At 37.1% G+C, this 23,563-nt stretch overlaps 1 protein-coding gene across 7 annotated transcripts in view; it reads left to right on the forward strand.

The window, feature by feature from the left end:
* The window catches only part of CFAP20DC (CFAP20 domain containing), a 261,449-nt gene that overhangs the window by 164,367 nt on the left and 73,519 nt on the right, over positions 1-23,563 (forward strand). For 2 of the 7 annotated variants that reach the window (XM_034997947.1, XM_034997948.1), the window contains exons 8-10: positions 4,530-4,649; positions 7,056-7,390; positions 23,067-23,441. In XM_034997947.1, coding sequence (XP_034853838.1) covers positions 4,530-4,649; positions 7,056-7,390; positions 23,067-23,441 — 830 coding nt within the window. Of the gene's footprint in view, positions 1-698; positions 836-1,498; positions 1,662-3,214; positions 3,726-4,529; positions 4,650-7,055; positions 7,391-23,066; positions 23,442-23,563 lie in introns of those variants that run through there. The other 5 variants (XM_034997949.1, XM_034997950.1, XM_034997952.1 and 2 more) reach the window with 4 other exon arrangements.

The raw sequence follows: 23,563 nt of genomic DNA on the forward strand, positions 1-23,563 counted from the left end.
CTCTCACCTCCCTTGAGGGCAAGCGATATATCTTAGCTATTTTGTATCGCTGACAACTTCTAGGAAAAGCTCAAGAGTGCTCAATCAAATATTTGTTCCATTGAGGGCGCCTGGGTGGCTCAGTTGGTTAAGCGACTGCCTTCGGCTCAGGTCATGATCCTGGAGTCCCGGGATTGAGTCCCACATCGGGCTCCCTGCTCAGCAGGGGGGTCTGCTTCTCCCTCTGACCCTCTTCCCTCTCATGCTCTCTGTCTCTCATTCTCTCTCTCAAATAAATAAATAAAATCTTTAAAAAAAAATATTTGTTCCATTGAGTTAAATAGTTTTATTTAAATTATTTCCTTAAAGAGAAAATAAGATGTATTTTTTAGTAGCTTCCTTTCTTTTCTTTTCTCTCTCTCTCTCTTTGAGGAAGAATATTTATGGCAGTGGTTCTCAAATGACAGTGAGCATAAGAACCATTTGGGGGAACTCGTTAAAATTAGAGATTTCTGCTGCTCCTCCCCAAGATTCTAATTCTATATATCTAGTATATCTAATGTTGGGCTTCAGTATCTGCATTTTTTATAAGTGACCTGTAGTGGGGAAGGGAGATACAGATCATATGACACCTGGATTGTACTTTCAGAAACATTGCAACATGGTGTTTGTCATTATGCCCATTAATGGACTATTATTACCTTCTTTGAACAAAACAGATCAGTTCATTAACAGGGGAACAGGTAGCATGCGGAACAGTAAAAATCAAGATGTCTGTCATATCGCTTTCGGATCCAGAGTTCTGGGACCACCTCCACTCTCTGGCAGAAGGAATAACATGAGGATATCCAGTGAGGTAGGAGCAAGGTCTGAAGAGCTTGTCTAAGCGTGAGGGGCATGGGAGGAGGGTTCTTTCCCAGTGCACGGGTGGTGGCGGGGGAAAGAGGCAGAGAGAATACATGCCAAAAGCATAAGGCTTGAATAAATTTGGAACAGAAATTCTGGATTTTAAAAGACCTCAAAACGGTTTTATTTTTGTCATGTCAACACAATTACCATTTCCGAGTATTCTTTTGATTAAATATGTTCACAAAACTTAAAGGCAAATATATATGAGCACATTTTGTGGTCTCCTTCAAAAAAGAGTTGGACCTTCACCAGATACCTTACAATGAACAGATTCTCAAATGTTATTTTTAATTTCCTTGGATTTCTGACACACGCAGTGATTTTCAGTTCAACTCCTACCTACTAAAGATGGATTATAAGCACATTTTAATTTATGTGTCTAGAAAACTTGTTTGTCTTCTATTTTGTCTCACATTATATTTCTCCTTCCATTTCTTTCTAATTTTCTGCTATAATTTCCCTCTCCACCAACTTTCTAACCTTCTCATTTCCTCTAGTTTCTTTTCTCGCTTTTTATTTGTCCAAATATTATTAGTCTCTGTAAATTCTACAGGAAATAAATGCAATTCCCATATTGTAAAATGTGCAGATTAATTCCTGTCCCTTACAGACAGTAAGATCCATTGGGTCCAGAAATAACCGATCATGCCAACAGTCTGTGACTGAGGACTGTGTTAGCAGCGCAGAGATGTCAGCCTTGCTGATGCCAGAGTCTGAGGAGCAAGCAGATAAAGAAAATATTCGCCAAATAAAGCAGACTATACCTGTTCGTGGTAAGAATCCTACATAAGTGTCAATAGCTAGGGGAAAATAGCAATGCTCTTGTGAAGATAAATTTGAAGTTAAATTCTTGATTAGATCTTAACATCCAGAGAATTATCATTTAAAAATGAAAAAGATGGTGGATATTGAAACCTGTTTCAAATTCTTATACATATATTCTCTTCTGGAATCTATCATTCTCTCTCTCTTTTTTTTAATACTTATTTATTTATTTATTTAAAGTAGGTTACAAGGGGCTTGAACTCATGACCCTGAGATCAAGACCTGAGCTAAGATCGAGTAGAATGCTTAACCGACCGAGCCACCCAGGCGCCCCACCTATCATTCTCTTTATATTCTCTTTATTCCATTATTTCGAATTGCCATAGTACCCTGTTTTTATTTTATGATGACTGGTGAGGAAATAACAAAGCATTCCATAATAACTATATTTTGGGAACTCCACTTGCATTTTAAGTTTTCTTAATTTTATCTTTTAATCTCTTCCATTTGTAAAGTGCTTTTTATTTTCTCCTGTTGATGCACAGAGAACCCTGTTGGTGAAGAAGAGACTTTTGTCCCAGTTTGTAGATTGAGGGTTCATGGCTAACAGAGAGGTAAAATGATCTGTAGTTTGTAATCATCGGAAAGAATTGAGACCAGTACCAAAGGCTTATCACTCACTATAGTTTTTCCATTCTTGCATGTCTGACTTTTGTGAGAGTTGAAAAGGAAGGCATTTGGGTTCGTTTTATTTGATTTAGAGATTAATGATCACTATTACAGACTATATTTCTCATACAGTACAAAACTGAGAGAAGGACATAAAGACCGTAGATACTCAGTCCTGGCTCTACCACCATCTGTAAGACCTTGATCAAAATTCCTAAACCCTGTGGGCCTCAGTTTGCTCATCTGTAAAATGGGGATAAAATGGCTACTGGCAATAGTAGTAGTAATGAAGAGTGACTGCCTCAAAGGTCATTGTGAGGATTCAACAAGAAAAACCAGTCAAGTACATCATATTGTGCCAAGAAATTAAGCGTTCAGTAAATATTAGATGCTGCTATGAATGCTGTTAATTATTATGATGATGATTACACAATTAAATTACACTTAGGAGTTCTTTTTCAGGTTTGATCGCAGTTCTGCAGGGTTCTTTAGGAAACTACCTTCCAAGCTGTTGATGAATCATACTTATTGACTTCCTCTATCCAAGGAAGCAATTATTTTTCTATATTAGCAATCCATTTCATTTTTTATATTTTTTAATATAGCATGTTGTATGTATAATTAATCAAATTACCTGTAACTCTCTATAAGGTTATATTACATGAATAAATTGTCTCAGTAATTTTGAAAGCCTGATACAATCCCAATAATGGAATCTGAACAAATGCCTATTTTCCAAGAAGGAATAAGTTGTGGTTTTGATACAGCTTTATATGATGTCACAATGATATGAACATTCTCATTATAGCTACAATTATATTTACTGAGTTATTTCAAACCATATAGTACTTCCTGTTCTGGCTTTTTGTTCTTTGATATGAAAATGTACCAGCCGATCTGCAAGTTATGCATCCACATCCCCCTCAAGAACCATCAGCAGATAAGAATAATAGCAGGAGAAGATTATGGTTAAAAAGCACCAGCAGAGAAAGGACAGAGGCACATAGCGGTACGGCACTAATTCAATACTATCTTATATCTGTGTATTATGCAGAGCAATGGAATCTCTCTCTGCAGGTTGTATATTTCAAAGGATTACAGACCAATTCATTTAAAATATAAATGTCTTTTCTACAGGGATTATGGAAATCAAATCTTCTGCAAAAGAATTGCTCTAGAGCCCTAACAGAGATTTGCTGGATTAAATAGTACCACAGAAGTAAAGGACTTCCCTACTTCTACTGTCAAAGGCAGAATAAGCTTAAATTATTGTTTTTTAGAAACAGCCCAAATTTGATAGAGGAAGTTCCTGCCTGCAGACTTTACTAAAATTGAACTTAACTCATAATTTTTCATGTTTCATTTATATCTCCTCTTTTTAAACTGGGCCCTTTTCAGATATATATATAGATATATATATCTATATGTGTGTGTGTGTGTGTGTATTTTTTTTTTTTTTTTTTACATTTGCTGTCTCTCCCTTTGGACTCCATGCCATCTAATAGAATGTAGGTTAAAATTTCAACTCTTTGCAACCAATAAAGCCTTAGATAAATATAGGTGGCTATTATAGTTATCCCTTTGAATATTGGATTTGAGGCTTTTAAGTATAGATCTGTCTGCACATGCATTCATATATCCTGAGTCAAGCCCAGAGTATATCATGTACACATCTGTTAGCATAATTTCTCAAAAATGAGGAGTTCTTAGGTAGGCTGAAATTCAGCTTGTTAGGATTCATGTTATTTTTATAAAATAGTAGATAGAAAAGTTAATTCTGTGTCCATTTTCTTAAGATGCTGAAGGAAAGTGCTTGGTTTAAAATTTTAAGTCAGGTTGTGTAAGAATTGTAATTTAAAGAAAACACACTCCATTTTATGTGGAACCAAAAGGAAAAATACAGGACCCTTTAAAAATAATATGGGTTTTGGAATTCCTTTTATTGCATATTGTAAAACTTAAATCTAAAATGTCCCCATGCAAATATCAAGGAATTTAAAGATGAACCTCTACAAAAATGCAGCTGAGTTCATCTTTGAAAAATTCTAGTGGAAGAGAAAAGAACTGCAGATAATCTGTATCGTCACCTCTAATGTGCTTTTCAGTAATCATGTTGAAAAGCACACTGCATTAATAGCATTCTTCAAAATGAACTTTTATAAATATCAAAAGAAATAACATCGTGAAAAATATTTATTCCAATAAAGGCAGTTCTTCAGGAAATAACAGGAATGAAGATAAAGCAACAGTTGCCCTCAACAGTGGGTCCCAACAAAGCACAGAGATGAACCCCAGCTCTCCAGCACTGCAGTCTCCTGATCAAGCAGGTTGGCATCTTTAGTCCACTATAATCGTTAATAATTGATGAAATATCAATATGTTTAACCCAGTCATTTTGAGAAGTTGTGATGCAGTCATTTGCTAAAATCTGTCATTTTTTGATAAATCTCCTCTTAACCCCAATTGCATGTCAGACTTTAATGGATGAAAGGGCATTTTTATTTCCAAGTTTCAATGCACCAGTTAGCCTGTTCAGAAGGAAAGTTTGAAACTTTGAAGTTTTCACAGGGCATTGTCACTGTCCCCAAAGATTACCTATTGTTGCAAGTCTCCAGTCCTCTTTATAATGGAGATGGTTGGAGTGTAGAGCATTGAGCCCATCAACATATCTTTCCTAGCAGGTGTGTGGTACTTTTACAAAGGCGAATTGTTTTTGAGCAAGGGAAAAAGGAAAATAAATGAAAATTGTTTGTAGTTTGTCAGTCTTATTTATGCAATGTTGAAACCTTCATTAAAATGTTAGGCACAATTAGTGTCTCTAGCATAAATCTGACTGTGTAGAAAAACTAATTAGATGTTTAGGTGATCATTCTTGCATTTATCTTGTTTGCTGCAATATTGTGATTACACAGTAATTTACATATTTTCCTAAGAAAACACACCAAATTATTCATTACAATTGATATGGAAATACTTGAGGTAAAACTACGAATTCCAAAAAAGCATGTGGTGGTGAGATAATTAGAGTTTGTTTGGTGTAGAAACACTCCTTTTACTTTGACTTTTTGACAGTTAATAATACGTTTGGCAATAGGTCATGCAAGTTTTTGAATTGCATAATGAAGATTCCCAGTATCTTGTCCTCCAATTTTCTTTACTATCAATGTACTTAATGCAGCCCATTGGTTTTTATGATCTTTTTCAACATTTATTTATTAATAAAGCATCTACTGTGTTTACAAAACATCTGCTATGTGCTTAACACCATGCAAAAGGATTTGCTGTCCAAAAGAGGACAGCCCAGTGAATCTGTTTATTTCACCTGCTCACAGTATACTGACTTCAGACCCTCCACATCCCCTTATGAATGTGGTCCAATGAAGTAGATTCAGCCTGCTCTGGGCCACTTACTTACAGAAAATGTGAAAGTTACAGATTTTCTCTAAGAAATGTATATTTGTTACCCTTTTTATAAGCAAGTTATATTATATAATGATAATCTTAAGTTAAGAAATGAATACATTATGATGAATATGATTTTATTTGTGCCATTAATGTTATTTTTATTAAAGGTCTTTTTGTTTGTTGCTTTTGAACTGTAGGCTTTAGAGTTTCAAGTCAGCAAATGTTAGATATCTCTTAGTTACTTTTCTTGTGAAGATAGATACAGCAGGATTCAAGAGTCGGGGTAAAATTACCATGTCCACATTTTGGTTCTGCTGAACAGATTTTTGTTAAGATTTTCACCATTGACATAATGCAGCAAAAAAAGTAAATTTTAAGGAAAATAGACTAAGTTGAGAAAAATGCAATCTTTTCCTGCTGTCATTCTAAAGAAGAAAGTAAGCATGCTTTTAATGACATTCATTATAAATATTTGTCTGTGTCAGTTTGCCTGGATCGTAGTTAGAAAAATCTATCTCAATGTTACATAAAAGATTAAAATCTTTTCACTATGTTGTACATCTGAAACTAACATAACATTGTGTGTCAACTAAATTTCAAAAAAAATTTTAAAGTTCAAAATTTTTTAAGGTTTTGATTAAAATGTATCCCAGTAGTAGTATACAGTATTTTTAATCAAAACAAATAATGTTGTGCAAAAAGATTTATGTATCAAAACATTCTCTCCTATAATTAAAGATCTTTTTTACCAATCACATTAACAAGTGTTTCTGTGGATTTACTATTAGTGGAAAAGTCTACTCAGTTTAGTCTATGAATTGTCCTGTTTCAGTCAGTAGGATGGAAAGGCCTGTTAACCTTTTCATGGTTTCCTCTCCTCCATGATTTGTAATCCAAACAATGCCCAGTTATTTTATTTAAAGAAACATTAAATATTCTGTCCTCCTGCAGTTAAAAGAAGATATTAGTAACTCAAACCCTTTTAAATTTGGAAGATTTCTTCCCTCCTGGAATGTCAAATTAATGAGGCTGTGCTATGAAGAACTTGCTGCAAGACAGGTGATAATTATTTCAGACTTAAAAATTTCCTGACCAGTGTTTCAACTCAGACGGAGAGGAAGTGCAAATAAGTTTCCTGTAGCTATAGGCACTGATCTATGGGTTAAATGTTTAGCAGGTCACAAGATGGTAGATAAATTGCATTCCTTGGCTTCTGCATTATTTGATAAATCTCTGTTTCAACCCAAGAAATTTTAACCTAACTACCTGCCTTAATATAACACTGATGGAACACTCCTCTAATTTTTGTCATCTTTCCCAAATGTCAGATGAGTGGATATTTCCTGAAAATGATGATCGCATTTCCCATTTGGCATCCAGCAGACAGTCTCTCCTTCTGGATGATGATTCCTGCCACACTTCACATCTGAGGCTGGAAGCCAGCAAGGAGAGTGAACATGGCCAACTGGCAGAGGAAACCCAGGTTGTTCCAAAGGACATTTTCACTTTTTCATCAAGACCACGATCAGCACCTCATGGAAAAACTCAGAACATGTCCCCAGAGGGGTGCCCATTTATTTTGGATCTAAAAGAGGATGCCAGTGTGACAAGGAGAGACACCGAATCGGAGGATGATTTTTACGGTGGTGACAGCAGCGAAGAGGTACACTGCTTGATGAGTGAAGTCGTTCTAAAGCGCAGTTGTTCCATTAGCTCCGTTGAGCACTAAAACCAGCTGAAATGAAAGAAGGGGAATCAACTGCTATTTATAAAAAGGTGGCAGATTGCAGTGTCAGTCAACAGTTGCCTCGGGTTGTTATGGTAACTCTAAATTGCTGCCTTTTTTATTAACAGTCAGCCAATTTCATTTTTAATTATGGAAACCAGTTTTGGGGTTGTTTTTGTTTTCTCATTTTAATTTTTGTCTCACAGAATGAGAGAAATAACATGCAGTTTAGCTATATGATGGCGAAACCAGTAAAACACTGAGAACACATTGTTCTAGCTCTCTGGGCAGATTGTGCTGCAGTGGCTAAGCATTCTGAACTGACGGTTTTCTGGCTTCCTCACTACCCTACCATCCCTCCACCTTAGACCTATTAAGACTCATTATTTTCCATATGGTCCCAGAGTTTCAAGAGTTGTGCCAATTAAAGTTTAGATAATGAATCATGGATTAGTGCTGGGACTTGCCTTACCCGAGGTTTTCTGTTTGCAATTATTTAGAATACAAATATATCTTATAAATCAGTAAATTCACATAAAGTTTAAAAAAAACTTGTCATAAACCAAACGGAAAGTAGTTCTGAAACATTTGTTTAAATCTTAATACATTATGATGACTCTTTTCCCTCATACGAAATGAATTTGTGAAATTCTTTCAGCTTTGTTCTCTAATGATAGGCATCCCTATTTTCTGTGAAAAATAATTTTCTTAAAAGCAGATTACAGTCAAGTTATGGTTTTGTAAAATGATACAAATCATTTCTATGTCAAAATTATATAATAATATATAATAACTATATATTAAATTATAGGTAATAAATATAAATATAGCAAATTATATATTAAGTTATATAGAGTATAATTATTATATAATAATAATTAGAAAAACTTTTTGTATATGCTTGCAAAAAAATTTTTTTAATAATTATAACTGATCAAGAATTCCCCTTGGACAGCAGGATGTAGATTAGGTTCATTGCTCCTACCTTCAGAGCCAGTTGAGAATATGATGAAATTGTTCAGGCAGTAATTATGGTTTTTTGCAACTTTTAATGAGTTTCCATTGCAAGGTGCATGGGGAAATCCTTTTTTTTATAGTATCTTTGCTTCTGAGCATGGTGAAACTATTAGTAATACCAAATATAAATCTACCACAAATTGCTTTATGCATAAATAGTACATTTGATGCCAACATTTTAAATGTTGCTGTGGACATCTTTGTCCCTTTCACCCTGAATAACATTAAGATATAAAAACTAAAATAAATGTTTGCCTTCAGCATCTAGCACTGCCCCCATCCCAGCTGTCAATTCTTCTACAGTATTAATTGGTTAATCTGATAAATTAATTCATACCATTTCATTAATGGGATAGCCCATCCCCTTCCCATATAAACAGCACCATCTTTCTTACCTAAATCAAAAGAATTCCTTTAATGGTGGAAATTTCAGGGCAGGTGGGAAATGTTATAGTCCCTTCCCTGAAAACTTTGAGAAAAGTTTTATGAGGGAAACTGCCCTTTAAACATCATGACATGAGGAACTTAGTGTTTTTGTCTATATGAAGGATAAGCCTTGACAAGAAGCAATAGAGCTTCATGGGAAAATGAGGAATACTATTTCTGAATATTTTAGTTTGTTATCACTTGGTGTGCTTTCTTTTGCTACTAGCTACTCTACTTCTGACATCCTTCATCGTTTATTATTCAAACATATACTAATTACCGACTACATGAAATTGAAAATAAATGTATCACGCATTACCCAAGCTCTGAGTGGCATGGCTATCTGGTCACCCCTGTGCCATGACCATCCAAATGACTAGTAGCATAGGGCTAGAGTCTATACTAGGACCATCTCATTGCTAACACCTGTCCTGGCCCATCTTTAGTTGGAACCTGCTAAGAGTGGCAGCCAGAGAGAAGGGCAGAAACCTTGCCATATTATACAAGCTTAGGGGTTTATTGTTAGAGGCAGTAACAATATACAAACTATGAAATAGAAAACATGACCAACAAAAATGACGGGTTATGTTTAAACAAGTTTAAACAAGAATTTATGGTGATCAAATTCATTTGTTTGGGACTTTTTTGGTAATTTTTTTCCTTAGGATCACTTCTCCCACTTTTTAATTGTGTAAGTCAATGGGAAATTGGCTTAGATATTTAAAATGTTTATTTACATATAGTCTTTGAAGAAAAATCAGTTTAGTTAATTAAGCATCCTTACTATTAGTTTTGTTATTTTAGAATTTTATATCTTTAGAGTAGCATAATTATACTTAAGGAAACCAATGTCATGTCATAAATAATGGTGGATGAATGAGGATAATTACATTACTTACTATGCTTGAAGTTTGTAACTTGTAGTTAAAATACTTCTTTTGTGGTCAACCATTGAGTATTTTTAAAGGGAAATTAGATATATTCAGGAGCCTGTAATCTAAGAAAAATCAAATCATGTTATCATGATAGCTAGAGGAAAAGTACACATACAGTAGTAAAAGCTAATTAAAATAAGCTTTCAGTGATACATTGATTTTGTAATTTAAGTTCCTAATCCTTAATTCACATCTGAGATCTTCATTAGTGTGAGAGCCTCAAAAGTATGAGTTTTCTTTTTTTTGCATATGCTCTTGTCTTAGTCTTTGCTTTACTATATATTTTATTCCCTAGGCAGCCATGTATACTAATATTCCTGATACTCAATTAATTTTCAGTTTGTACTTCTTATTTGAAAAGCACACTATAGAAATATATAGCTATAAAATCAAGACTACCATGTAAAATAAATTATTCTAGGAAAGTTATTAAAACAGAGTGCCTTTCCCACTATTACAGCATCTGAAAGAAAAAAAAAGCCTCCTTTTATTATCATGTCTATTTTGTATTTTATGCCATTATTCCCAATGTGGCTTTGAGTATATGTCTGGTTTACAACTTGAAATAGTTAGCTTTATATTAATATTTTATTACTCCCCTAATTTAATTTTTCATCTAGAAATACTGTCATTCTTTTTCCAAAACTCTGGCTGTGTATCACATATTAAAGTAGATATTTGCAAGGCCAGGTAATTTGTCCTGTATTACAATCCAAATTGGAACATTAAGCCAAAAAATTATCCATAGTTGGACATGAATTATGTGGACTGACTACTTAGAGCATTCAAATTAGCTAGGAAGCTTCCAGATCTTCTCCCCATCTAACTCCGTGGAGGGCTGCAGAGGACAAATTTACCAACAATGGAGTGAAAAGACCCTTTTAGTCCTCCTCAGTTTTCCTTGTATTGTTGCTTTGAAGGTTTGTTTTTTTGTTTGTTTGGTTTTTTTTATTTGGCACTCAGCAGTTAAGCTGTTTCATTGCATTTTTTTTCCCTCATAGTTTATATTTCTAGGTTAGTCTATAAACCACTCACCCCATATACTTGACTAGTGAATTTGAATTACTTTCTCACACACATGTACATACACACAATAGAAAGAATATTTACTCCTCTTGAGGCTACTTATATTTCTCTGTAGCCTTTTAAAAATTTTAAATGTCGATGTCTATGTTGGGAAAAAAATGGAAGGACTCTTATTTTGAATATATTGCCTTGCATTTTTGTTCCTGTATATTATGAATTACAACATAACATACTCTAAACCTACCAGGCAAATTTAATATTTATTCTGTGTGTGAAATTTTTTAAGGCTGGTCACAGCTCTGTGTCTTTATTACTATCTTGTGAAGCTCTGTTCCTCTCTGCAAAAGTCAGAGGCCCCTTGGTTCTTGTGACTTGGCTCTTATTGTGATAGGCAGGAAAAGAAGATTTTTAAAACTCTTGTCTGCTTAGAATATCATTCTACCACTTCTGCTAGTAGATAAACATCTTGTGGATAAATATTTGGTTGTGGATAGGAGTTTCTGCAAGAAATCTTTAAAGTGTTATCAGCTAAAAGAGCATGAAGTTTTAACTTAGAGAAAAATATGTTTCTGTCTTAAACAATTAAAAGAGTCTCATCATTTTCCCCAATAGTTTGCACACCCCATAGAGTCCTTCTAACTTCTGCTATTTGTCTGTGAAGCATCACTGGCTACAGGTAAAGATATTTACAAAAGATAGGAGAAAAGATGGTGGAGGAGTAAGGAACCCTATTCCAACCGGTCCCTGGAATTGAGCTAGATATCTACCAGACCACTCTGAACATACACAAAATCAGCCTGAGATGTAAGAAGAGAGATCTGGATCTCTACAAACAGAAAATCACAGCCGATTGGTTTCGAGGTATGAAACAGGGGACCGTGAGTCTGCAGGCACAAATCTGAAGATAAATGGAAGGGGAAAGGAGCTACCATAAGCACTGGTGCCAGGAAGATGAAACAACACAGGAGTGCAAAAGCCTTCCGTGTTGGGGACATGGGGCACAGAGTCGCAGAGCAGTAGCGGTGGGGAAAGGACTTTAGGGCAGCCCCCCAGACTGAAACCTGGAGTGGCGGGGCCACGCGTGTGAACTGGGGGCGGCTGGTGGTTATAGAAGCACAAAGGGCAAAGACATGCCCCAACCTGGAGGTGAGGACTGGGAGCCTTGCTGAGGGGCGCACAACCCAGGACACTGCAGTTTATAGCAGCACAGATAGAAACGGTGAGAGTGTGGCCTGGAGAGCTCACTGAAGAACAGACCGTGTTCTCTCTGCTCTGAGGCAGAAGGTTGGAAATGATCTCTTCTGCTCTGACTCTTGGAAGAGATGCGGAAAACCTCCAGGGAAAGCGCCAGAGAACAAAAGCCCCCAAAAAACGGTTTTCACTGAGCCCATCTCCCCCCACAGGGGACAGGGGAACTCTGCCCAAACACGGTTGCCTGAGTAACAGTGCAGCAAGCCCCTCCCCAAGAAGACAGGCTGGGAGAACAAGAGGCCAACAACCCTAAGGTCCCTAGAAAACAGGTGCATCTTGCTTGGGTTGTGGTCAGTAATTTGGACTCTGTACATTCCCTTAACCACCCCTCAAAAGAATGACTAGGAGGAGGAACCCCCAAAATAGGAAAGATTCAGAGACTGTGATGTCTGCCACAGATTTACAAACGGATACAGATATAACCAAGATGTTGAAAATGGAATTCAGGGTAGCAATTGTTAAGACAATAGCTAGAATGGAGAAATCGATTAATGGCAACACAGAAGGGCTGAAATGAAAGCTGTACTGGCAGAATTTAAAAATGCTATCAATGAAATCCAATCTAATCTAGATAATCTAACAGCTAGGGTGAGCAAGGCAGAAGAATGAATTAGTGATCTAGAAAACCAATTGATAGAAAAGAAGGAAAAAGAGGAGGCCAGGGAAAAACAATTCAAAATCCGTGAAAATAGAATCAGAGAAATAAGTGACACCATGAAACGTTCCAATGTCAGAATTATTGGGATCCCTGATGGGGCGGAGAGAGAGAGAGGACTAGAAGATATATTTGAGCAAATTGTAGCTGAGAACTTCCCTAATCTGGGGAATGAAACAAACATTCGCATCCTAGAGGCAGAGAGGACCCTTCCCAAGATCAAGGAAAACAGGCCAACACCCCGGCATGTAATAGTAAAACTTGCAAATCTTAGAACCAAGGAAACCATCTTAAGGGCAGTTAGAGGGAAGAGATTCCTTGCATACAGAGGGAGGAAGGAACATCAGAATAACGTCAGACCTATCCACAGAGACCTGGCAAGCCAGAAAGGGCTAGAAAGACATATTCAGGGTACTAAATGAGAAGAACATGCAGCCAAGAATACTTTATCTGGCAAGGCTGTCATTTAGAATGGATGGAGTGATGCGGATCTTCCACAACCAGCAGAAACTGAAAGAATATGTGCCCACTAAGCCGGCCCTGCAAGAAATATTAAGGGGGGTTCTATAAAAGGAGAAAGACCCCAAGAGTGATATACAACAGAAATTTACAGAGACAATCTATAGAAACAAGGACTTCACAGACAACATGATGACAATAAATTCATATCTTTCAATAATCACTCTCAACGTGAATGGCCTAAATGCTCCCATAAGACGGCACAGGGCTGCAGATTGGATAAAAAGACAGGACCCATCCATATGCTGCCTACAAGAGACTCATTTTGAACCTAAAGATACATCCAGACTGAAAGTGAAGGGATGGAGATCCATCTTCCATGCCAGCGGACCTCAAGAGAAAGCTGGGGTAGCAATTCTTGTATCAGACAAATTAGATTTTAAACTAAAGTCTGTAATAAGAGACACAGCAGGACACTATATCATTTTTAAAGGCTCCATCCAACAAGAAGATCTAACAATTGTAAATATCTATGCCCCCAACATGGGAGCAGCCATCTACATAAGCCAACTGTTAACCAAAATAAAGAGTCATATTGATAACAATACGTTAATTGTAGGAGACCTCAATACTCCACTCTCAGCAATGGACAGATCATCTAAGCAGAAAATCAACAAGGAAACAAGAGCTTTGAATGACACACCGGACCAGATGGACCTCATAGATATATACAGAAAATTCCACACTAAAACAACAGAATACTTTCTTCTCGAGCGCACATGGAACTTTCTCCAGAATAGACCACATACTGGGTCACAAATCAGGTCTCAACCAGTACCAAAAGATTGAGATTATTCCCTGCATATTCACAGACCACAATGCTTTTAAAACTCAATCACAGGAAAATATTCGGAAGAAATTCAAACACTTGGAAGCTAAGGACCACTCTGCTCAGTAATGTTTGGGTCAACCAAGAAATCAAAGAAGAACTTAAACAATTCATGGAAACCAGTGAGAACAAAAACACATCAGTCAAAACCTATGAGATACTGCAAAGGCGGTCCTAAGGGGGAAATACCTAGCCATCCAAGCCTCACTCAAAAAAATAGAAAAATCCCGAATTCATCAACTAACTTTAAACCTTAAGAACTAGAGAAAAAGCAACAAACGATGCCTAAGCCACACATTAGAAGAGAAATAATTAAGATTAGAGCAGAGATCAATGAATTAGAAACCAGAAACACAGTAGATCAGATCAACAAAACTAGAAGCTTGTTCTCTGAAAGAATTAATAAGATCGATAAACCATTGGCCAGACTTATCCAAAAGAAAAGAGAAAGGACCCAAATTAATAAAATTATGAATGAAAGGGAGAGATCACGACTAACACCAAGGAAATAGAAACAATTATTAGAAATTATTATCAACAACTATATGTCAATAAATTAAGCAACCTGGAAGAAATGGAGGCCTTCCTGGAAACCTAAAACTGCCAAGACTGAAACAGGAAGAAATTGACAACCTAACTAGTAACAAGACTGAAGCAGTGATCAAAAACGTCCCAAAAAACAAGAGTCCAGGGCCTGATGGATTCCCTGGGGAATTCTACCAAACATTCAAAGAAGAAATAATACCTCTTCTCCTGAAGCTATTTCAAAAAACAGAAACAGAAGGAAAGCTTCCAGACTCATTCTATGAGGCCAGCATTACTTTAATCCCCAAACCAGGCAAAGACCCCATAAAAAGGGAGAATTTCAGACCAATAACCCTGATGAATATGGATTCCAAAATTCTCAACAAAATCCTAGCTAATGGGATCCAACAATACATTAAAAGGATCATCCACCACAACCAAGTGGGATTTATCCCTGGGATACAAATGCAGTTCAACATTCGCAAATCAATCAATGTGATAGAACACATTAATAAGAGGAGAGAGAAGAACCATACGGTCCTCTTAATTGATGCAGAAAAAGCATTCGACAAAATACAGCATCTTTTCCTGATTAAAACTCTTCAGAGTATAGGGATAGAGGGAACATTCCTCAAGTTCATAAAATCCATTTATGAAAAACCCACAGTGAACATCTCCTCAGTGGGGAAAAGCTGAGAGCCTTTCACTTAAGATCAGGAACAAGTCAAGGATGCCTACTCTCACCACTATTGTTCAACATAGTACTAGAAGTCCTGGCAACAGCAGTCAGACAACAAAAAGAAATAAAAGGGATTCAAATTGGCAAAGAAGAAGTCAAACTCTCTCTCTTCACAGATGACATGATACTTTATGTGGAAAACCCAAAAGACTCCACCCCCAAATTACTAGAACTCATCCAGCAATTCAGTAATGTGGAGGATACAAAATCAATGCACAGAAATCAGTTGCTTTCCTATACACTAACAATGCAACTGTAGAGAGAGAAATTAGAGAAACGATTCCATTTACAATAGCACCAAAAACCATAAGATACCTCGGAATAAACCTAGCCAAAGAGGTAAAGGATCTATACTCTAGGAACTACAGAACACTCATGAAAGAAATTGAAGAACACAAAAAGATGGAAAAATATTCCATGCTCATGGAACAGAAGAATAAACATTGTTAAAATGTCTATGCTACCCAGAGCAATCTATACCTTCAACACTGTCCCAATCAAAGTTCCAATGACATTTTTCAAAGTGCTGGAACAGACAACCCTAAAATTTGTATTGAATCAGATATGACCCCAAATAGCCAAGGAAATGTTAAAAAAGAAAAACAAAGCTGGGGGCATCACGTTATATTACAAAGCAGTGATCACCAAGACAGCATGGTACTGGCAGAAAAACAGACATATAGACCAATGGAACAGAATAGAGAGCCCAGATATGGACCCTCAACTCTATGGCCAAATAATCTTTGACAAAACAGGAAAAAATATGCAATGGAGAAGACAGTCTCTTCAATAAATGGTGCTGGGAAAATTGGACAGCTATATACAGAAGAATGAAACTCGACCATTCTCTAACACCATTCACAAAGATAAACTCAAAATGGATGAAAGACCTCAATATGAGACAGGAGTCCATCAAAATCCTAGAGGAGAACATAGGCAGTAACCCCTTCAACATCGGCCACAGCAACTTCTTTCAAGATACATCTCCAAAAGCTAGTGAAACAAAAGCAAAAATGAACTTTTGGGACTTCATCAAGATAAAAACCTTCTGCACAGCAAAGGAAACAGTCAACAAAACAGAGGCAACCCACAGAATGGGAGAAGATATTTGCAAATGACACTACAGACAAAGCGCTGATTTCCAAGCTCTGTAAAGAACTTATCAAACTCAACACCCAAAAAACAAATAATCAAGTCAATAAATGGGCAGAAGACATGAACAGACACTTCTCAAAAGAAGACATGCAAATGGCTAACAGACACATGAAAAAGTGTTCATCATCATTAGCCATCAGGGAAATTCAAATCAAAACCACATTGAGATACCACCTTACATCAGTTAGAATGGCAAAAATGACAAGGCAAGAAACAAATATTGGAGAGGTTGTGGAGAAAGGGGAACCCTCTTACACTGTGGGAATGCAAGTTGGTACAGCCACTTCGGAAAACAGTATGGAGGTGCCTCAAAAAATTAAAAATAGAGCTACCCTATGACCCAGGAATTGCACTACTGGGTATTTACCCCAAAGACATGGATGTAGTGAAAAGAAGGGCCATATGCACCCTAATGTTCATAGCAGCAATAGCCAAACTGTGGAAAGAGCTGAGATGCCCTTCAACAGATGAATGCATAAAGAAGATGTGGTCCATATATACAATGGAATATTACTCAGCCATCAGAAAGGATGAATACCCAACTTTTACATCAACATGGATGGGACTGGAGGAGATTATGCTAAGTGAAATAAGTCAAGCAGAGAAAGTCAATTATCATATGGTTTCACTTATTTGTGTAACATAAGGAATAGCATGGAGGACATTAGGAGAAGGAAGGGAAAAATGGAGGGGGGAATCGGAGGGAGAGATGAACCATGAGAGACTCTGGACTCTGAGAAACAAACTGAGGGTTTTAGAGGGGAGGAGGGTGGGGGAATGGGTTAGCCCAGTGATGGGTATTAAGGAGGGCATGTACTGCATGGAGCACTGGCTATTATACGAAAACAGTGAGTTGTGGATCACTACATCAGAAATTAATGATGTATTATATGGTGACTAACCTAACATAATAAAATAAAATAAAATTTTTTTTAAAAAGATATTTACAAAAATAATTTGTCCAACCCCTTTTAATATTAAGCCTGCTGCAGGTTAGTTACTTGTTAGAAGCAGTTACATCTTCCTTTTATTTTACTTCTTTATAAACTAGTAAAATGCATTATTAAATACCACTATCTCTTTGCCACCCAGAGAGAACTGTATTACTTTAATAGTCTCCTATAAAATTCAAGAGGTGGAAATAGAAATACTTCTTGGGGATGGTTGTTAGGGAAGCCATTTAAGATACATTTGAGTGGCCAATCTTGTTGTCCTCAAAGAAGAAATGATTTTTTTCATTCTGTTATGACCAATATCTTTAGCTACATCTATGCAAATAATTGTGCTTTTTAGTTGACAGTGGAAGTATATACCTCTATCATCTGTATTGTCTGCCAGTGCCCATGTCCAACTAAAGGATGCTGTCAGTGCATGCATTTAGCCACTAAAACATTGGACAAAAGTAAAGACTCCTGCTGACTCAATCTCAATTAGATTCAAAACTGCCATCACAAATGTGTTTGGAATATTGCAGACATGTTTTTGTTTTTGTTTTTGTTTTTTTAGAGAACTTTTAAGAATGTTCTACAAGACTTCTTTTCACAGTGGACTGAATTAAAAAATCAATTGAAATATAAATAAATATGATCATCCACTTTTACAAAGGCTAAAACAGAGCTCTAGCCTGACTCGCTCAACATTAAAGTTGCGATACAAAGAGTCTGGGTCCCATCTGCTCCAAGTAGGTGGCCCTCAAGAGTCATTAAAATTATCTTTTTAGAATTACAGCTCAGCAAGAGCAATCCGTTTTGTGCATCCAGAAATTATTGTCCAAATGCCCATCTGCATGTCCTTTTAAGAAACGTAGTTCAACAGAGGAAGTGCTGGTTCCTTGGGGAAATCATTCTCATCTTCAGCGTACATATGCTATGCTACAGTTAATCAGGCAAACTCTATTGATGTTCCCGGCACTGGGGCGTGATTGAATATTTAACAAACAAATGCCTCTGAGCCCAGAAGACAAACGGTTCAAGAGATTTGGGACTTTTAAAAAAATATATTAAGTTAAATCAAAAGCATTTTGTATTTGTTCTTCTGAGAAACAGATGAACAGACGATCGGAACATGAAAATGGCATGACAATTTCTTTACCCACTCTGACAAATTATATTCAATTTCTGTACAGGTTTTCAGTAGCTAAATGATAAACCAAAGGGGAAAATGTGGTTGTTTTTCAATCAGGTCATAGTAAGTTAAGTTTTAATGCATATAACAAATGCATATGTTATATAAGAAAAAATTAAGTTAAGAGCATGTCGAGCCCAAAGGTGTTACATATGTGAAATCAATCAACATCATCTATACATATGTCATCTATTTTAGTAAGTCAAAAGTGTTGCTAAAGAAAGGAATAGAGTTTCGCCAGTGTACCACCACTCCTATAAAATATAATACTAGGTTTTAGTCTCTATTTCCTCTCAAAAAGAGAAGCCGATCTAACTTAAGTCAAAATATTGGTCTCGTATATCTCTTGCCTTTCTCATTTATCCTAATTCCCCTTTCAGAATCTGGGATAAACCAGAATTGGTTCTGGGGCAGCCAAAGTAAGCAAGCCTTTTATACTCTGTCCAGATTCTCCAGTTACTTATCTTTTCCATGTATTTAAAGTAGCATAGCAAACATATTATCATAGAAATGCAGTACAACCAAGAGAATGCTCACCAGGGAACACAGCTAAATCTGTCCTCCTCGGCCCATCTCCAAACCAGGGTATATCTTAGGAAAAATGTGAGATGAATGTCCATATACATCTCATTAATATTTCTGTGTGTATAATCACTGTTCATGCCAAGCAAAAAGAAATAATTTTACACCTGAGTGAACTACTAGAAGGAAGAAAAGGCTGTACTCTGACCCACCCAGGGGTGCAAAAAATAGACTTCTTATAAAATAATGTGATTTTTAAGGTGTTTATAAAGTGATGTAGCCAACATCTGGCTTTATAGGTATCCCTGTAACAGTGCATCTGAAACTTTTGAAATGATATTTGCTACCTTCTCCCTTATGAAATTGTTACTTTTGTAGGTGTCTATCTCTCTGCTTTATGCCTTTTTTGCCTTTAAGACTTTGTGCCTCTCGAGGGTGATGCCCATGTTCTTCTTATCTGTGTACCTTCTGTAGTGCCTAGAAAATGCCTTACACCTAGCAGAAGCTTAGTAAATATTTACTGAACTCATTTTTATTGCAAAAGCTCCCAATTTCTGCCTATGTCATACACAAAATGGAATCCCAAAGGGATCCAAAGATTCTGGCCCAAATATGCATAATTATACCTTTTCTGCTTAACCAACCTTATTTTTAGGGCATATCTGCTTTAAATACATAGCACATGTTTATTTTTTATTATGGAAATATGATGGAAATGAATGAGTAGAGGGTCTTTTGGTCACCGAAAACCCACTGCCCATTGTATATAACTAGTATAGAAAATTAGAGTTTTTTTGAAAGCTGGAGAAGAGATAACACCATCTAGCAACCAGACTGAATTAACAAGAAATCTATCCTATTTCCCCCAGTACCTTCTCAGAACTGGGGTTTGGGGGATGTTTGCTATATTTCCTGTTTACTTTCTCTTGACAAGTCTACACTTTTGTTCTCGTTTCGTCTCTGTGAAACAAAAATTGCAAGAGCCCCCACTCCATTCCTTAGTAATTTAGGACAGTAGGCATTTTTCAGGTCTCTGTTATTCTTTCCAGTTTTCTGCCTGAAGACAGGGTTCTTCAACCATGTGAATAGCCTAAGGGTTCTCAGAATGGCGGTGAAGGATGAGCTCATTCAGTAAGTGGTGTACAGCAGAGAGAGTTGCCCAGTGCCTGCAGTTGAGGCCAATGCAGTACTGTTTCAAGGGCAGAAATATCCCAACCTTCTTATTTTTTCACTTGAGACATAAAGTAATACATGGATCAACATCCAGTCACCATCTTTTCTTTATCTGGGGCTCTGGAAATAGATTTCTCCATCATTTATAAAGAAATATATGTATGAGAAGATCAAGCCAGCATAGACAAAGCAAGTTTAGGCCCAGGATGAATAACAAGAAGATCCTTAGACACTCCACAGTTCTCATCCTTTATTACAGATAGGCAAGCTGGTTCTTAGGAGACGTTCTAAGACCCGAGTGTTCTAAGACCTTTCTTGAGAATACAGTTACCTGCTAATCCCAGCTACTTTCCACAAGAAGGGAAAATTGTTTTGTGACAGGATTAGGGATTGCAGACTCCATTTTAGAGATTTCCAGAGTCACTAAGTATAGCATGCCCTGCCTTCTACAGAGCCCTCATGTCAGCCCAGCCTCTCCATCACCACTACCACTGCCTCAACACAGCCACGCCCGCACCTCTAATCCTGATCGTTCAACAGTCTCCTAACTGACCTCCCTCTCTACTATCTCCACAGACGCTGCAGACACCACACAAACTCACACCCATGCCTTCTATCATGTGCCGTCGCTGATTACCCTGAATCGCATCATGCAAGGACCCCCTCAAAGACCCCGAATGGCAGAGATTAAGTTCTGGGCTACCATTATATCCCCAGCATCTACAGTGCCTACGGCAATAGCCCTAGATATGATGAGGAAGAAAGGAAGAGAGGCAGAACTATGACAGACATACAGACAGATAGATCCCTCCTCTTCTGGGGATGCCTGGGTGGCTCAGTAGGTTAAGTGTCTGCCTTTGGCTCAGGTCAGGATCTTAGGGTCTTGGGATCAAGCTTCAAGTCACATCGGACTCCCTGCAGCAGGGAGTCTGCTGCTGCCTCTGCCCTACCCCCGCCCCCCAGCTTGTACTCTCTGTCAGGTGCGCTCTCTCTCAAATAAATAAATAAAATCTTAAAAAAAAAAATCCTCTTCTGGCCTGTGCACAACCTAGAGCAGGCTTTCTCACCTTTACACAGGCTTCACTTCTACTGAAGGGGAAATCTCACCTCAGATAGTGATCTGTACATTGACCATGATGATGACCAAACACTCAGGAAGAAACTCAGTAGTTCAATCAGTCACTCGAATATTTTGTTTAAAAATACCAAATTTTGGGGGGACGCCTGGGTGACTCAGTTCGTTAGGTGTCTGACTCTTGATTTCAGCTCAGGTCATGACCTTGAGGTCTTGAAATCGAGCCCCCTGTCAGGCTCCATGCTGAGCATGGAGCCTGCTTCTCTCTTTCCCTCTCTCTCTCTGCCCCCTCTCAATTGTTCTAAAAAAAGTTTAAAAATAAAAAACGAAATTTGGGGAATAACTAGATATTTGGTTCTGTGTGGCTATAAATGGAAGGGTAGGGAATAGCTTACTGAAACTGAATGTAAGATATACATTCTCAGACAGCAAATAATGTCTTAAAATTATAATCTGCTTTTTGGAGTGCCTGGGTGACTCAGTTGGTTAAGTATCTGACTCGTGATTTTGGCTCAGGTCATGATCTTAGGGTCATGAGATCGAGCCCTGCATTGGGCTCCATGCTCAGTGGGGAGTCTTCTTGTCCCTCTCCCTCCCCCACTGTCCCTCCCCAGGCTTGCATATGTGCTCTCTCTCTCTTTCTCTCTCTTGCTCTCAAATAAATAAATAAATAAAATCTTTAAATTTATATATAGATATATATACTCTGCTTTCATTGATTTTTTTCTAAATCCTAAATTTATCATTTTAATATCCACTTATTTATTACATATTTAAGTAAATAAAACAAATTGGAAAAATCTACTATGGCAAGTATAAGCAATGATCACATTAGTTCTTTAAATTTCTTATTTTATAGCAGAAAAATCCACTAACTGAAAAAGCACTGTATTTCTCATTTCCATTATTTACTTTCACAGCCATTGATTTTATGTTTGTAGTTCCTCCTTTCTCAGATTTAAAAATTAAAATTTTTGCTTTCCTAGGGATAATCTCAGAACTATGTACTTGTAAAATTCATGTAGCTTTCCAATTTCATGATGCTCATGTCTTATGGAAAAAAAATACTTCTATAATTGAAATTTTCATGTAAGAAAAATATTTCACAAAACAGGTCTATTATCTATTGCTCTTGAACAATAAAACTTCCCTACAATAATTTAAGACAAATATACTTTGATAGGTCAACTTATTTTTAGAGTAGCATTTCCCTGCTTAAATAAGCTAAATACTGTAAGTTCTAGGTATTTCTCTTCTCATGGAGTTAGCTCATTAGGAAGTCAAAGTGTACAATTCTTACGTAACTTCTGGTGGATCCTCTTCTTTCACATGCTCTTTTGAAATGACTATATTTTTAGTGACTACTTTCTGAATGGCTCTCTCGTAACTCAGTGGTAAAAAAAATATGCCTTACCAAGACCAGATACCACATAGAAAAGCATCTTAGCAAGCGATTTATACCTATTGCACTGCTGTTTTTAGTTACTCATATTTTTATTGCAGAATAAAATAGTGTGTGTGTATATATATATATACTTTTGCTTTTATTCAGAGAATAAATGAACTTTTTAAGAACTGTTTTCAGTAGCTTATTCACCACAGATTTTGGCTCAATGTGGTTTCACTTTGTTCCCCTATGTAGGGTAACGACAGTATCCAGGGTTCCCCGAGCCCAACAACTAGTCCTTCAGGGTTAACTCAGCTAACATTAGAGAACATGTTGGGGAAGGCTGCAAGGCGGACAGATAAAGGACCTCTAAAAAGTGCCTACGCAGAAGCAGGAGCATCAGAAACCCAGAATTCCTTGGCAAAGCAGATAGATAGAAAAGACTTTCAAATGAGTGTGGTGCCTACACCATGCCTTTCTCCCCCGGGAAGAAGTGAAGCCTCTCAGAAAACTCCAGATCCCGTTATCAAAGCAAAGGACCGACCAGCCCATCAAGTACCAGCTTCAATAAACAAAACCTCCCTAAAGGAGATCTCGGGGGAAAAGTTGAGACCGATTCCTGAAGTATCTGTAAGTGGCTTCGCTCTGGTTTGCATAGGCGGGAAGCACGTCCTGCTGTGTTCTGTTCTGTCCCACTTCGCACGCGTTTTCAGCAGGACCTATTTTTCATCATTTGGGTGATCGGTAATGTA

Source organism: Mirounga leonina, unplaced genomic scaffold (genome assembly GCF_011800145.1).
Source record: "Mirounga leonina isolate KUSES-001 unplaced genomic scaffold, KU_Mleo_1.0 Mir_94, whole genome shotgun sequence".
NCBI classification, from domain to species: Eukaryota; Metazoa; Chordata; class Mammalia; order Carnivora; family Phocidae; genus Mirounga; species Mirounga leonina.